This window comes from Phalacrocorax carbo, chromosome 1, assembly GCF_963921805.1.
Source record: "Phalacrocorax carbo chromosome 1, bPhaCar2.1, whole genome shotgun sequence".
NCBI lineage: Eukaryota > Metazoa > Chordata > Aves > Suliformes > Phalacrocoracidae > Phalacrocorax > Phalacrocorax carbo.
In genome coordinates, this window is record NC_087513.1 from 42,749,751 (window position 1) to 42,766,946 (window position 17,196).

Genomic DNA, 17,196 nt, shown 5'->3' on the forward strand with positions numbered 1-17,196 from the left:
AGGCTTTTCAATGTAGATTTCTTTCTGTGGTTCTTCTGAGCAGAAGAATTAATTGTCTGGGGGGAGTCAGCCACAAAAGTCCTTGAGGAAGTGTGGCATCAGCTTCTTTGTCCATCCCATCAACTATCCCTTGCTCCCCTTCCCCTAAGCAAACATACCCATCTCTATAAAACTCAGAACTGGTAGAACCGGTCTACCTCCAACTGGGGCTATGGGATTTATAAGATCCAGAACCAGTATTAAATATCTGCTGGTGCTATATACTGCTTCCCAGTGGGATATATAGCACTGACTCCCCTACTGCTATGTTAAGACTAGTCAGTAAATTTGCTTGGTGAATTTGCTGAAGCAAATAATATAAAGAGACCAAGCACATTCATTTAACAACAAGCAAGTCACTTGAAGACAGGATGGTAAAATCATTCAAAACTGAACAACTAGAGACAGTTAAATGAAATTACAATACATCTTGACATTCTTTGACATTTTGGAGATTAAAAATAAACTTCGCAAGTCCTTATAATAAAACCGACCTCTTTACAGCATTATCCTTGCCTGCGGTTCAGTTACTTGAGTGATACTTCACCTTTGGTTGTGACTGCAACTTAAGTCTAAGATAGACTTGCTTGAGCTACTCCTTACAAGTGAAAATATTGGCTCCATTGAAGAGGGCTAGCATTTCACTGCAGGTGCAGGTGGAAAATGGATTGCTTGTGCACTGATCTCTTAATCTATACTTACAGCCAATGACCTCATCTCTCTTGGCCTTGTTAGAACACCACCAATTAGGGAAGCAGAAAGTAGCCTAGAATCAGGCTGGACTGTTTGAGTCTTAAACTTTCATGTTTCCAAATCTGGGGGACTGGAGAGAGACTCTGACCTTTTAGCTACTGTCACAGAATCATAGAATCATAGAATCGTTAATGTTGGAAAAGACCCTTAAGATCATTGAGTCCAACCACTAACCTATCACTGCCAAGTCCACCACTAAACCATATCCTCAAGCACCACGTCTACCCTTCTTTTAAATACTTCCAGGGATGGAGACTCCACCACCTCCCTGGGCAGCCTGTTCCAATGCCTGACAACCCTTTCGGTGAAGAAGTTTTTCCTAATATCCAACCTGTCAATGGTTATCCAGATAGAATTTGGTTGGAGTTGGAGCTAGAGCTGTTGGAGAGAGGGTGAACACCAGGGTAGGCTACTTGGGTGGATTTAAGTCCCAGACTGGCAGTGTATGATGGCCTAAGGTGAAGATGGAGGTTAAGTTTATTATTTCACTTTTACACATCAAAGGCCAAAGGCTGTTGCTGTAGACAAAAGGAGAGGGCAAACTACGCCTGGGCTGGCTTCGTTTCACTGGGTTTATGTACAGCACTGCCTCAGGTGGCTGGGGCTGGTTGCAAGGTAGGTTTTGCTACCTGACATTAGAAAACTCCTAGGTAGGGTTGGTATACTTTACTGTTAAAATATAGGTTGCAGAGGGCTCTGGTAAGAAGTTTCCCTCCCCCCAAATTACCAGTAAGGTGATGGGGGAAGGGTTACAGGCCCTGGGTCAGGCAAAGGGATAGTGCAGTAGCCACTGCATTGATCATGAGACCAGGCCAGGATTTTGGAACTAATGCCCAAATCTCCCAATCTCTTGCAAGACTTCTGGGAATGCTGCAGCTCTGGGGTCTGGTCTTGAGCAGGAAAGGAGGGGACAAATGTGGGAAAGCAATATCTTGTATATGTCACTAAATTTTTGTTCCTTATTCCTGATATCCTCTATTATAGGGGATATTTGGCAATTGCACAGCCAGGGATGGGCAGAGAGAAAGGTCTGTGGATAAGCTTTCTCTGACATGTAGCAGATTGGCCAAAATTAGAGCTAGGTCAGGACCGCAATCTGACAGACTTCTCAGGTTGCTAGCTACCATATCTTGCCCACATTCCCAGGGCTAAACTAATTGCCAGGCTTGGGGTTTATTTGAGGATTAAGATTTTCCTTTGTATCGCATTGGCAGAGGCTGAGCAGCTTTTGCGTTCCTGCAGGGCATGATGCAGGGCCCATCTGCTAGAAATTCTCCAGGGATGTTTCAGCTAATGGCAATGCTGTGCATCTCTTCTGTTCTCTTTAAAGTGATGCCACAGTGTAATTTTAGAGGCTTTTGCCTTTTGTACTAATGTTGCAATTGTTACGTGGTCTCAGAGACCACTTTATGGTACCAGATATATGTGGGAGTTCAGGTACTCTGAGGATCCATCTGAGCCTAATGTCAATGCCATCACAGTGTGATCACAGGGAGTTGAATTCTGTGACCCAGAGGCTCCTTTCCAGTCCCACCTTCTGCCTCACTCCCTGCAAGCTCGGACAACTTGTGTCCCTATTTCTGTCTCGTTTTCCTGTTTCTCTGGGGCTCTTTGATCTTCTTTTCTTTAGATATATGTTTCTCTACCTGCTTATGAGACTACCTTACAGTCTAAACAGAATATTGCCAAAATAAGTGAATATAGTTAATGATACTAACCTTTGAAATAATACCGTTCTGATAATTCTCACTCATATCTTTCAATTCCTGTATTAGCTTTGGAGCCAATACTTCCACAAACTGTTGGAGCTGGAGATGAATGCCTCACATAGCTTGGAAGTTGTGATTATATGTTCTCAGATGAAACACAGCATTGTTTCAAACATAAATCACTTGAAGGCGACAGCCATTTAAATTGGGTCAGAACCAGTGAATCAATGCAAGCAAAGAGGATGTTAGTGAAAATAATATGATTTTTATCTTCAAAATCTCACGAACCACTAAGCCTAGAAGACAAACTGCTGTACATCTTCGCAAAGTTGGACTGGATGATTAGCTTTCTAGTGGCATGTAGCATTGATTTCTGTTCTTGGTGATCCTGAGTCATCAATAGTCAATGGCTTTTCAAATCTGGCAAACACACAGGCCTTTTTCTGGACAGGACAGGATGTTTTCTGCATCTCAAGTGTCTTGAACCACTTACTGGATATCATCCAGCCCTGGTGAAATGAGGACTAGCTAGCAGGAGTAAACAGAACTTTAAATAAAAAGGTTTTGTTCTCCTAGTGTGGGAGAGTAAGAACTGCAGACATAGCTATATAAGAGGAATTGTCTGCATGAGGCTTTCTTTTCAAAGGCTTACATGGGGAGTGCAAAGCTCCTCTTAAATATGCACTTCTCAGGCAATGGCACTAATGGCACACTGTGCACACAGTCTCCAGTTTTAATAGCAGCTGCTTGGGTAAAAAGGAGGTTCTGTTGCCTGATTTTCTAATCCTGTCTGCACTGGTTTTGGAAACATCCTTTCTGGGCAAAGCCCTGGGGAAGAAAGTAAATTCTTTTCCATTTTTCAGTGCCTGGGATTTGTGAATACTAGATACAGGCCAAAGCCTTCATGCTATTCTTGACAGTTCAAAGTCAGCTAAGCTAAAAGTCAAATACTGCTTAATCACAGAGAAATAAAAGATTATGGCTAGTATTCCACTCCAGGCACATGAGACCCCATTGCTTCCTTGTTCTCTTGCCCCAGCCTATAGATTATATACATTCTGTGGGAGAAGATTTAGTACAACTCAAAATTAAACAGCAGTGGCCTTATGATTGACAAACACTTGATGAAAAAGAAAAACTTGTTTCAAGAAATTATAAGAAATGCCCCTATTCTTCTCCCAGCTGCCTTTCTTCTGCTTTTTTAGTACCCTCCTTTCTCAATCTTTTTCTTCCTGTTTTAATGGTTTCTTTGTTTGTCATTTTCTCTCTTTTCTCCAAAGTTTTACTGATTCATATTCTTTCCTTTCTACCCAAAAGTCTTTTTCTGGTTTCTCATGTGCCCCCATCCTCCATAGTCCACCCTTTCATTTTGCACCTTGTCTTAGTCTGTTCTGGTTTTAATTTCTCAACTTATTCATTGAAACTGCTGCCAGCTTAAGACAGGGCTGGCAGAGGGCAGGACCTGGCTTTGCTCCACAGATGAGCTCTTCAAGGAATGAACAATTTGGGAAGTCAGTAGGCTTCAGTAATCTGCACTATGGCCTTGGAGACAGTGTTGAGGTTCATTAATGTGTAATGCAATAAGCATAAACACAGAGTGATAACGTGTCACTGGAGCAAAAGGGAAGAGCAGATTCTGGTCTCAGAGCACTGACTGATGGAAGTCTTAATTCCACTGATATTCATGGAATCACACTGTCTATGACAGTGCTTGCAAAGATACCCACTGCCCCTTTCTCTCAGGAGATGACCCCTGCAAATACAGGACTTGATTCACAGGTATTTTTGCTGAAGTTTTGCACCAGCAGAACTTCACTGATCTCAGTGGAGATAGGCCAAGTTTAGGGCTATAACTGAGACCAGGAGTAGCAAACCTAGCCCATATATTTTCTCTGAGTGCCTTCCAAAGTCTTCAGCTGTATTTTCAGACTTTCTGCATTTCTGTTCAAATTCAATTATTCATGTTTGACAGAACCTGCTCTGGCGCTATTGTGCTTTAAAAACTGGAAACTCCTCCAAGGTATAGTATAGAAAAAAATAAAACCCGCTATTGTCCTTGAAGGGAACACTGCAAGGCTGCTGGTTCTGTTCTTTCAAGCAGACTGATAGTGTTTTGTCCTATTCTGTCAGTTCATGGCTGCTGAATGTATTCTAAAACATCTCAATTACTTTCTATTTTACAGACATTTTTATTAGATCAATAATATCATGCCTCATATCCTCAGAGTGTCCTCAGTGCTCTGCCATTGCTAAACAATTATCAGGAGGATGTATTTTCTCCCTGCTGGATTCTAAGCTTTTCTTCCAGAGGCTAGATTTTATTGCAGATTTTATGTCAGGACAGCAGAGGCTCATTGTTTCTTCTTAATTGTTCCCACTAGAAGTCAAAAACATAAATAGAGAAAGAAGAGCTGGAGTGATAATCCAGGCAAGAGAGAGCAGGTTTTCATGTCCAAATTCTCATAAAAATTCATGTTCCTGCTGACCTCCTTCTTGTTAATTCATGGCAGATAAACAGAACACCTATCTCTTTTTTCCTCTGTTATGATGCATTAGAGAGGCCAGGCTCATCTCTTACACAGTCTCTTTACTGCAGAATATCAGGCTACAGGACGGTAGACAGTTTTGCAAGCTTTCATATTTTGGCTGTTCTTTCTGCCCATGCCTATTACGTTGTCCTCTTCATATACTGAAAAACATAACCCACCTTAAGTGGTCTTAACCCCCCAAAAGGTCACAAACAAAAAAGCATGTTAATACTGTCCCCAGAATAAGGTACTTCAGACCTGTCCATTGTGCTCTGCATTTTCCACAGCAAAAACCCACAAGAACATATTCCCAGCTTTCAAGTAAATGTGTCAAATTCATTAATTTCTAATTAATATTAAGTCTAACCTTCCATTCCAGCTTTCACTTTCTATTCTTCTTAAGACTGTGTTTGAGAATGGGGATCCTGAAAATATGGCAGGAAAAGAATTTCTTTCCTCCAGTCATCGCAGTAGCAGTGTCACAGATATATGGGACTTCTTAGGAGCGTTGTACATGACATATTTAACTCATACAGTGGGCATTTTTGAATAGATATTTTAAGGAATATGTGTTTTAATGAATTAAATGGACAGCACGTGAAGGAATCAGGCTAGACTTCTCAGTTTCAGTATTTGGGAGATGTCCTACCAGCTGGCTGCTATGAAGTAGCCAACTTGCCAAGAGTACAGACCGCTGACATACTTTGGGATCAAAGGAGAAGATGGAGAACCTGGAGGACAACAACAGTTTGAGAAATTTAATGGCAAGACCATCACAATAGAATTCTTTAACATAATTACAGTGGGTCCTTACTCAAGCATGTAAGAGAGTAGCATTTGGTTTTTCACTAAAAGACAATGATTTTTCTGATTTTGGTGAAAAAATGTTGGGTTTATATCTGCAAAAGTCCCGTTATTTGAGGCCATTGCTACCGAGTTCGTTTTATTTATTGATTCTGTCATTCTGAACACCTTCTTCCCTGTGCATTTGACAAGCACTTGAAATACCACAACAAAACAAATGCACATGAATTCAACTAGCATCCTTTTGCACAAATGTATTATCTTCAGAAGCACCTACAGTGTTTTGGTACCAAGGCAATTCTTAAAAATGTCACTCAGAGAAGGGGGAGGGTGGAGTGCTGTCCCTCCCCAGGGCAGCATCATGGGCAGGAGCCTCTGCTGGGGTCACTCACATACTCGCCCATGCTAACGCAGTGCCTCTTGAGCAGATGTCTATGTGGTGCAATGCCTTTCGCAGGCAGGATGTAGGGTCCTTCCCACCAGCCAGAGAAACTGGATTTTATCTACTTAGGGCGCATGGGAGAAGTTGAGCCAGCTCCTCCATTAGCCACCTAATGAGCTGCTCTTCCATGAATGGGCTCGGCTAATCTCACAGCTGGGAGACTTAGAGTATTACCCACCTTGCATCTGCAGAAGTGCTGCTTGGTTATTCCTTCTGCCACTCAATCAACACAGCAGCCCTGTGCTGTACCACAGGGATGCTTGAGCTCAGGTCAGCCCATGCCGAGGCTCTCTGTGCTCTGCTCCAACCTGCAGAGCATTGCTTGTGCCTTCTCGCCACAGTAACAGAAGCTTTTAGGAAGTTTTGTTAGGTTTGGTTCTCTTTTTTTTTCTTTTAGTATTGTGTGAGAGGCAGAACCCAGACTTGTGATGACTGATAATTGTCTTCAGAAGGTGCAGATTATAATTTAGATTTTGTGTATCTATTTTTTGGTCTGCTTCAGTAGACTACCTTGGGCAGGAACCGTAGGACAATATTTGCCATACAATGTGAGGGAAAAGGAACCATGAAGTAAGAAGAGAGAATGTTATAGATCTGTTCAGTAAATCAGGCCCCCCAGGGAACCACCAGCCCTGATTGTCCCTGACCCCTTCTCAGTGCTCCCCCCACCCCGCTCACAGCCCAGGACCCCATGTCAGGCCCCTGGGGCTGCCAGTCTCTGCCCCAGTGATGCCACAGCAGGGCCGGTCTCCAGCTCCCCACAGTCCTGCCCTGCCTGTCCTGTCCCCATCCCCAGGGAGGTACACGCTGCCAGGGCTGGGCTGCCCGGTGCCCCCCAGCTGCCCCGCTCCCCTGGCCCACCGGGTGCCCAGGCAGCAGCAGCTCTGCCTCTTCGCCTGGAGCTGTGGGATCTGTGGGCCATGGTGCTAGGAAGAATTACTGGGTTAAAAACTGAGAACGCCAGAGATGGGTTGTTGGGAAAATTGAAGACAACTATAAGAAACTAAGCATATGGCTACTAGGTCTGCATCATGTTTCATTTCACCTTCACATAATTACCCCCTCTCCCTCTGAGACTGGCAGGGACTGGGTTAGTGTTACACAGGGGAGCTCACATCTATGCAACAGCCAGAATATTCTCAGTTGCAATACGCCGGCCTGAAACTTCGCAGATGAAATTGATTCTTTTTGCTGTCAGCCCCCTCCTACTCTATTAAAATTCAATTTTATGGTGCAGCATTCCCCATGGACATGTTTTGTCATTTGTTTCCAAGACATGCTGGAAGCACATATGTGCTTCTAGCAAACGCTGAAACCTAAGAGAAATAGCTTATAAACTAGCAGCAGCAGGCTATAGTATAATAAACTGCTTACCTTTTTATTACCATATAATACGTGACCATTTGTATGTACTCATCTATTAAATACCATTCTGTATGCCAAACCTTTTAGTTCCACTGTATTAAAGTGCTCACTTGCACTTTTTTCTTTATTTTTAGGACTGCTAAAGGCATCAGCAGCAAATGAAGCCCAAAGTGACCAAGGTCCTGATCCTGCAAGTTCCCAAGTGTTGCCACTTCCCATTACCATCAAGATGCATGGTTAGAGCGCTGTGAAATCTCTCAAGCAGCAGCACTTTTGAGATCAGGGGCTGAAAGAGTCTTAAACTTTGCAGCAATTCAAGAGAAGTCTGTCTCATCAAGCTGCGGGAATCATTGATGCTATTTTGACTGTGTTACCTCAGCATATGAAGGGAGATAACACAGTCATTGCATTGAAAATGTCTTCATCTAGAGAATTTTTTTTCAGAAAAGAATCATGAAGGAGGGTTAAATCATCTGCCTGTTTCTGAAATAATCTACATTCCCCACATTTGGTGATGTTTCTGATCAGGCATAGCTTTTGATTTTCATCTGCAAGCTCAGAAAGGCAGACTTGGAATAGTTCGTCTATAGATTTCCATCCTCTCCTAACCCAGATCTTTGCAGAGTGATTAGAGCTGCATAACAGGGCTGTCAGCTTTAATGTGACAGCTCAGTTCTCCTGCATTTATTCTAAAAATGGTGCCACTGGTTCATTTCGTACAGCTCCTAGACTTGATTTTACTGGCTATACACCTCCTGTACATTTCAATGTCTTTAGTGAACCCCAGGCATACCATCTAAACATACAACTTCCTAAACCACAGTTTTCTTTTTTAAGAGAATTAAAATTTCATCATGCAGCCTGATGTTTAACATTTTGCACTGAATATCAATGATGCATGTTTGAGTTTCCAGTTCAGATTGGCCATTTTCATCCAAGCCTCCTGAATGTTTGCTGTATTTTACTTACATTCTAATTATTTTCTTAAAGCCTAATTGTGAGGATTATTTCTTCATTTAGTAGCTTCAGTATTCTGGCAGTCATTATATGAATATCATAAAGGAAATCCAACCCTAAAACCTTGTTCATTTTTTCCCCAACTGTATTAATGACTCAGTAAAAGAGATTGCTGCTTCCTATGTATCCCTGCTTAGTCAAGGGCAGATAACTGTTGGTGCTACCACCCTTTCCGCTTCAAGCACAGCCTGGTTTGTATCAGCACCTATGCAAAGAGTACTTGCCTGTGTGTAATGATTATTAGTTCATCATAAATTAAGCAAAAACCTAAATAAGATGGTAATTCATGCAATGTTTTCCGTCACAATTTCAAAAGCTTATTATGAGTGGTGTTGGCTTAAAATGTCTGTCCTTAATTCCAATAATATAATAAATGTAAAATACCTGCATAGCGTGATTTAAATACTTCAATCAGACAATTAATTGTCTTCTACAAAAAAAAAAACAACACAACCAACAAACCACAGAGAAATAAAACATTTCCCATGAAAAGCAAATGGTCAGCCCTGAGGTGGTCAGGCGGTTGCACTGGATGATCGTTGTAGGTCCCTTCGAACTGAACTATTCTATTCTATTCTATTCTATTCTATTCTATTCTATTCTATTCTATTCTATTCTATTCTATTCTATTCTATTCTATTCTATATATCAGAAGCTTTCTGCTTTCATCTTTCATTTTCTTACTGCTTTTGATAAAAGTTTCCTTGTTTTACATTTTGTTCCTGTGCTATTCCTTTTTTCTCCTCTTACATGAATGCAAACAACCTCTCCTGCTCAATGACTGGGCAGGTCCATCTCTGGCAATATGTCGTCCCTGACAATGGTCTCTAGATACCCACTGTCGCGGCAATAATGATGACAGTTCCTGAAGAGGATTATAACACAAAGTATTCTATGATCATCCTATTTATAAGAGTGCCTTCTTATTGTATGTTTGGGTATCACCTTAAACACTGAAAATTATTTGAGTCCAGCTAACAAATTTTTGTTTATAATGAGGAAGACTGTTAATGTCATGCTCCTCTGAGCTTGATTTAGAGCTGAGCAGTGAAAGTATTTACTTTGTTTAATATAATGAATCCCAAAATGTATAGGAGGTATATAGCCACTATAATCAAGTCTAAGAGCCCACATTTAGTGCTCACCTCTCTGACTGTGGTCAAATACTGAATAAAGATTCCATTAAAAAACTATAGGAAAGAACAGAAAGTGTCTGAAAGAAGATATCCAGAAAGATGTTGCATTCGCTGGCTGAATTTCTTACATTAGCATATAATTTATTACATTATTATGTTATATTATTGGATATTATATTTATTTATATTATATTCATTTCTAATAATGTCTATTACTTGATATGATATGATATGATATGATATGATATGATATGATATGATATGATATGATATGATATGATATGATATGATATGATATAGAATCCCAACATTAATTAAGCCATTTAGGAATCCACAGTGCAACACTTTTTTTTTTTTAATTACATGCTTAGCATCTTGCAGTTTGTCACTGTTTTCTATATATGTTTATTTCATCAGCAGTATATTTTAATAACTTTATGGGAAAAGCTCCCTGCATTTAATTTAATGTAAATACTTGGGGTCCAATTACGCTGTGGAAAACTGCTTGTAGAAAAGGCTCCCTTTAAATGAAATGGGTAGCATCTTTCACCACTGCAAGGGCACTTCCAGCTTCCAATGGCCAAATGGAGAGTTAGTTCACCCTAGGAAAGTGAGGGTGAAATAGCACAAATATATTAGTTTTCTGATCCTTCCTATCAAACACCATCATTGAGACTATATTTAAGACTAGCAGCCTCCTGGAGTATTTCCAAGGGAGCAAGAGGCAGTGTAAGGAAAGAGCAGGCTTCCTTGAGCAGATTCATCCTGTTCCATACTAACAGTCCTGCAGAACAACTACCAGCTGCAGACCAGTAGACAATATTATGGCTTGCTATCCCAGATTTACTCAGGAGGAGGGGGGAAGAAGACAGCTTTCCCTTTTAGTACCCCTGTCCACATTGTGTACACTCCAAATTACAGTGGTTGAGGGAGCACCCAGACATAGGATAATAGCTCACCTGGGATTTCTCCACCATTTTTTCCCCTCTTCTAGGAGGATCGCTGATACTGTATGGTATCTAAAACTCCCTGGCATGATATAGAGCAGTATTTGAGAAACAGTAAAGCATGGTATAAATAGACACTGTGTCTGACCTTCCTCTCTTCACAGCAATGTAAATCAAGATGACCACTGCTGAAATTCAGAAACACATCACTATAAAAATGGTGTAAGAGCACTGTCAGGCTCTCTGAGCGATCCACAGAAACAAACTGCCTAATGTGGCCGCTGCGGCTATTTCTTTTTACTGGCTGTGCAGAGAAGAGGAGCTTGACTGTGCTCGGTAGTGAGGCAAATCACATCACCCACTGCTCGCTTGTACTAACAGCGCTGACGGACGTGCCATGGCACATTACGCAGTCACACAGTCAAGCTGCTGCTGTCCCCAGCCATCCTGGCTAACAGATGCTGCCACCTCTGAGTAAGGACACCCGATCCCCTCCACGAATCCTCTCCTCAACCACCACGGCTTTCAGCCCAGGAGGCTGAGGACTCACATTACCTTAGAAGAGATGTCTGAAGCCTGCAGGGGTTCAGGATCTGACCCACAGTGAGGTCTGATGGCTCTGCCTTCCAGAGCAGCGACCCCTCTCAAGAGGGTGAGGCAAATGGTTGGGAGCAAAACCACATTTAGTCACTCAGGCTTTATTCATATCCATACAACTGTCAGAGCCCTGAAATATTATCACACAAGCAGTGACTGCAGCTACAGGAGGCACTGTATGACCAAATTCACTATCTTTGATTTCTGGTATCAATGCTGCCTATTTAATATTCTCCTAATGAGCTTGCTTTGAGAGCATTTTCAGATGGATTACATTTTTTAAGACAAATTCCATGGAACTGTTTGGGCAGGATGGTGCAAAATAAACCATTCCCATTTTTCCACCAACTGTGGCTTTCACTGAGGAGGAATGACTTGGATTATCCTTATAAAAACTAGCTCTAGTTTGACTTTAGGTAACATCCCCTGCCCAGCATAGGGGAAGAGCTGTTTGTCATCAGTTTAAATATTTTTCTCTATGTTGTTAAACAGTGCATGTTGGGGCATCACAGCCTATCTTAAGCATACGAAGGTATGAAAGGAAACCCAGTAACAGTGTCGTGATCCTGTCTCAGCTACAGGCATATACAATAGAGACGCCTCTCTTCAAAAAGAAAAATGGTCATACCAACATAATGTTTTCTCCACAGTTTTGTTCACATTGGATGGAAAAAGGTCATTCAAGAACCTCTCCCTGTTATTGAAAGTGTCTCGCTAGTTTCACTGAATTTTCCCTGTGGTCGTTTCCTCTTAGCTGAGAGAAGACCTAGTGAGTAAGTTTCTATAAATGCTGATGGCCTACAGCATGGGATTAAAATGAAATTACTGAAGCAAGTTTTTCACTGTTGCTGCTAGGCTTGCCTTGCAATAGCCAAACCAGAAATGGGAGACACTGATGGAAGTGCAGTAGAGGAGGTGTGCTGTCATAGCTCAGGGAGTGAGCTTCCACCAGGCAGGTGTTAGGACAATGAAAATATGCTGGACCCCACAGAGAAGAAAAACCTACACAACTGGTAAAGAAGGGCATGTTTCTGAGACCAGTGCATACTTAAGTACTCAGGAATACGGTAATGCTGCAGTAGTTTGCTCTGCAGAAACATGTTATGGAAATGCTTCCAAGAAGGAGCAGCAGGAACAGACTGGAGGGGAGGCCGCCTGTGGGGTTTCAGTCACCCAAACTCACAGGCTTTCAGTCACCCAGGCTGGTCCAAACTGTGAGAGAACTGCGTGCTCTCCATCTAGGAGTGAATGCAGAGAGAAAGCGTAGACTTGGATAAACCCTTGCAGAATGACACGTTTTACACGTTCAGTTCGGTACACACATTTAGATGGACGGGTGCCATTTCTGATACAGAAAACACACGGCTCAAACAGTGACATGAATAGAAAATGTGGTGTAGGTAGCGAATAATGCATATAGTTACTCATAGCTCCTCTGCAAACAAACTCAGAGAACAGGAACACGATATGGTTTCCCCAGATGTTTTAGCCCCTGATATTGAAGCTAGTTTTTTTGGTGACTGTGGAAAATTTCAGAGAGGCCTCAGTATGGTGGCAAATCCATCTCATAATGTATTCATTAGAATAGGATTAATGAAAACTGTGTATGAAAAGTAAAGGACAAACACAGCTTTTCTAAAGATATTAATTCTTGTAAGGTTAGGTAGGGTATTTTTGACTTAGCACCTATTTTTGTACTGAGACATGCCAATATTTTCGCTTTAAGTTTGGCCTGCCCGTGAGAGCAAATACTTAGCTTTAATTGCAATATTTAGTTGCAAAGGTAAACATTGTTTACTCGCACTTTTAGTTGGTTTAAGTGGTAACACCATAATACAAAACTACTACTGAGCCATGTATGTTAAATGTTTTTTATTTCACTGTCACATTTCACAGTTTAGTGGAAGAGAGGAGCTAAAATAGCTGCACACTCATCCCTAGTACTGAACCATGTGTATGGATGTGTATTCTATAAATATATCTTGCCTTTGCCAAAGGTTTGATTTTTCCCCTAATAGTGTGTTAAAAAAGGTAAAACTCATGCTGCAGAACAGAGAATTGTAAGACTTTGTGCTACTGACTTCCCAGTTAAGCTGTGTTTCAGCTCACCTGAAAATTAAAAGGTGTCCAGACCTTGTGCCCCTTCTCACAGTGATTAATGGGAAGCAAAACAAAGGGAAGAAGATCTGTGTGACCGTGCTGTTGGTGAATTGTGTTTTCCTTTTGTCAGACTAGAATCTAAAATAATTTTCTAGTGCATGTGGTATTTAGCCAATATTACAGGCCCATCCCTATTTCATGCTTAGTAAGTAGCACTGGATGAAACCTCTTTGGTCAATATGGAAAACACACATCAGCTACCGACTGTTCAATGCAATCATGCAGAAGAGCATTTTCTGCCATTGATCAACAATAATTCCTGGCATTTACAAGGCATCTTTAATCTGAAAGCCTTAAATTGCTCTGCAACGATAATAAATTCTCAGAGTACCCCTCTGAATTAGGTGACACAGCATTTGATTTACAAATGAGCAAAGTAAAACATAGAGGAGTGGGATAACGGTTCAAGGTCAGAAAGTGAATTTTTGCCAGAGTCCAGAAAACCATCTAACCTTACAGCCTTTTTGATTTGTGGAAAATAGGTATAAACTTTGTTACCGAAGCGGGTTGTCAGGTTTGTATCTGCTGTTCACTTACTCTGCACTGATGTTAACCTGCCGGCAATGGCAACATAAAGCAGCGAAGAACAATGTTTCCAAGCAAGTGTGTTACAGATTAGGAGAGGGCAGGGAATGCTTCAAGTGTGGAAAACTTCAACTTCTGAATCACCACTAGCTTTTGAATGAAGAGCTCTAATGCAGAGACACCTTAGCACGCTCCCGCCTTCTAGTTCTTGTTGCTTGGTGGCAAAGGGGACACTCGCTTCTGAAGAAGGATATTATTATATCCTGCACATGAACTATATATACAGATGAGATCTCAAGTTTAATGGCAAAAATTCTCCGTACAGATGTCTCTGAGAACAGAATTGGTTTCAAAATGTGTAGACCTGTGAAGAACAGGGTATAAATACCAAGGCAGACGTCAGCGTATGCATTTACAATCCAGTTCAGAGCCACGGGATGAAGCACAGCTTCTTTAGACTTGCAAGGAAAAATAATCTGCATAGTAAAAATACTATAAAGATTTTTGGTTATTTTGTCACCCTTACTTTTATTATAAATACGAGTGAGGAACTGCCGTGATTGACAGATCCTCTATTTCTGGGGTTTGCAGGGGGTTTAAAACCCTCTTCAGGCAAATCAGATTGCAAATTATATCTAAGCCCTGGTTCATTTAATAATATACACAGTTAAAAAAAGATCCTCTCCTGCATATTCTGTGTCTTGCTCTGCTCTTTTAGCACTTCAGTACCTTACGGTTTCAAGTCTCTGCTTTCAGACCTGTTTCACACCCCCAGGTTCTAAATCCTGCCTCATTCTTCTTCCTGAGAATATGAAATATAAATATACAGCAAAAAGATATTTATGGTTTATCATTTTAATAATGCTGTAGTCAGATTTTATTAGTGCTTCTTTGTTACATTTTGTACAAGACAGGAAAGAGTAATGAAGAGAATATCATTGCGGGGTTTTAGGCTGATGAGCTTAATGTATTGTGACACAACAAAATGTGCTATCTAAAGGTCCCTTTCTCACAAAGGCAAATGAGATTACCATAGATACAACAATATCAAGCAGCGGTCAAACTAGTGATAACATCCTGTAATTGCAAAAACATTTTTTATGAAGTTTGAAATAAAGAGCTTTAGGATTCCCAGTCTTGGCTGTATGTGTATTACACAGCTTGTAAGAACAGAAATGACAAACTAAGCCTATTTTCCCACACGATGTAATCTGACCCCCAAATCCGCAGCGGAGGGTTTGGCCATCGGGACTGTGTGTGCGACAGGGCGTGAGAAATCACCGGTTCGGTTGGGGCAAGTATTTGGAGGGAATCCCTTCCAGGCGTCCTCGGAGCCGTGAGAGGGTTCAACCGTTCTTGCAGCCGAGAGCGAACACCTTATAAAAACTCTCTTGATTTCTCCCCAAGCTCCCTTTGCTACCGAGTGGGCATGAAGGCAACTTCCAAAGAAAGCTGGACAGGCATTACCTATAACGTCTGGAACCAAATCAACGTTGCATGTACAGGAAAGCTCTCCTTTTGCTCTCGTTCCAAATTGTAAAGAACTTACTTTAGCTGAAGTCTCTCCTCAAACCTAAATGATACTGAATATTCGTTTCAGGAGCACTGACACTGATCCAGACAACAAAGTCGCCGGCAGAAAGACCTGCGCTCTCTCCGGCTGGCGGCTGCCTGCCCCGGTGCGGGAAGGCGGGCGGGAAGGCGGGCGGGCGGGCGAGCGGGCAGGGCATGGACGAGGTCTAACCCGGAGACCCGGCCACACAGCCCCGAGCCTGCCCTCCGCTGTGCAACCCGCCCGCCGGCTCAGCCCCAAGCAGCAGCCCCAGGCCCGTTAGCGCCCGTTGCGCCGCCGCTCCCGGCGGAGGCGGCTCCCCGGCACCGCCCTTGCCCAGGCCGCCGGGGAGCGGCCGGGGGGGGGGCCGGGGCCGCCTCACGGCCGCGCGCCCTCCCTCCGCCGGGGGCGCCGGGGGTGGGCGCGCGCGACCGACGGACCGACCGAGAGAGCGCGGGTCGGGCGGCGGCGCGGCGGGCGCGCGCGCATTACCCGGCATGCAGCGGGCGGCGGGCTCGCACCAAGATGGCGGCGCCTCTGGAGGAGTACGAGAAAGAAGCGGGCTGCGTCCCCATCCTGCACCCGGAGGTGAGGGCGCCCCGCTGGGCGGCGGCGGCGGGCGGGCTCGGGGCGCGCCCGGGACGGCGCCCCGCCGCCGCCGGAGGGGAGTGGAGCGGAGCGGGTGCGCGGAGGGCGGGAGGTGCGCCGCCGTTCCCTGCTGCCGGCCTGGGTGTGCGCGGCGGCGGCGGGGCCGGGTGGGCCGGGCCGCGGGAGGGAGGAGGTGGCCGGGAGGGGCGGAGGGTGCGGTGCCGGTGAGGAGGGCAGGGTCCGCCGCGGGCCCTCCCGTGGCGCCGTCTCCGGAGGCGGCGGTCCCGCCCGGTACCGGGCCGGGAGGTGAGGCAGGCGGTGGGGCCGCCTGTTGTGTCCGGCCCGCCGCGACCCCGCCGCTACTCGGCGGGCAGGGCCGCCCCGGAGCGCTGCCGCCGCCCCGGCGGCCCCGAGCAGCAGCAGCGCCCGGTGTACGGGCGGACTCGGCCCCGGCCCCCGCCGCCCCGGGGGGCGGCGGCCCGGGAGAGGAGGAGAGGGAGGAATAAACGCTTCCTCGTGCGCTTTGGTGGCCCGGGCCTGAGGGTCGGGCCCAGTCCGACCCGTCCCGGCGCCGTGGGGTTTATTCGGGAAGCAACGGTCCGCCTTTGCCGATGTGTTGGCCGGGCGGTGGGGGGAGCGCGTACGGGTAACGAGTAGAGGTCGTTCCGAGTCACATCTTTACCCTTGTTTTGTGCCACCCACCTTTGACAACGGCACGCCTGCATTCCTGAGGACTGCTATGGTTGCTTTGAAATGTATTTTAAACAATTTAGAAAACCTTTTGCGTGTGGACTTGACACCTGATACGTTAAGGATTTTAAGAATTGATATTTTCAGCCCACAAAAAAGATCTGTGCTTATGCCAGGCTCCAGGTTTGCTAAACAGATGGTACGCTTCTTCCGTAAACGACATCTTAAAGATACTTCTAGTTTTCTTGATGACTGAAGAGGGTCTATGTGCCTCTATATGTGATTGTGTATCCTACCCGCTCTTGTCTACCGCTCCAAACTGTGCTCAGTTATGACTTTAAAGT

At 44.0% G+C, this 17,196-nt stretch overlaps 1 protein-coding gene across 2 annotated transcripts in view; it reads left to right on the forward strand.

Moving 5' to 3' along the window:
* Positions 1-15,957: 15,957 nt before the first annotated feature.
* ZDHHC17 (zinc finger DHHC-type palmitoyltransferase 17) overlaps positions 15,958-17,196 on the forward strand; it is a 74,884-nt gene continuing 73,645 nt past the window's right edge. The window contains exon 1 of one of the 2 annotated variants that reach the window (XM_064449921.1): positions 15,958-16,162. In XM_064449921.1, the coding sequence (XP_064305991.1) occupies positions 16,100-16,162 (63 nt within the window). In that variant the 5' untranslated portion in view covers positions 15,958-16,099. Of the gene's footprint in view, positions 16,163-16,400; positions 17,052-17,196 lie in introns of those variants that run through there. The other variant, XM_064449928.1, reaches the window with a different exon arrangement.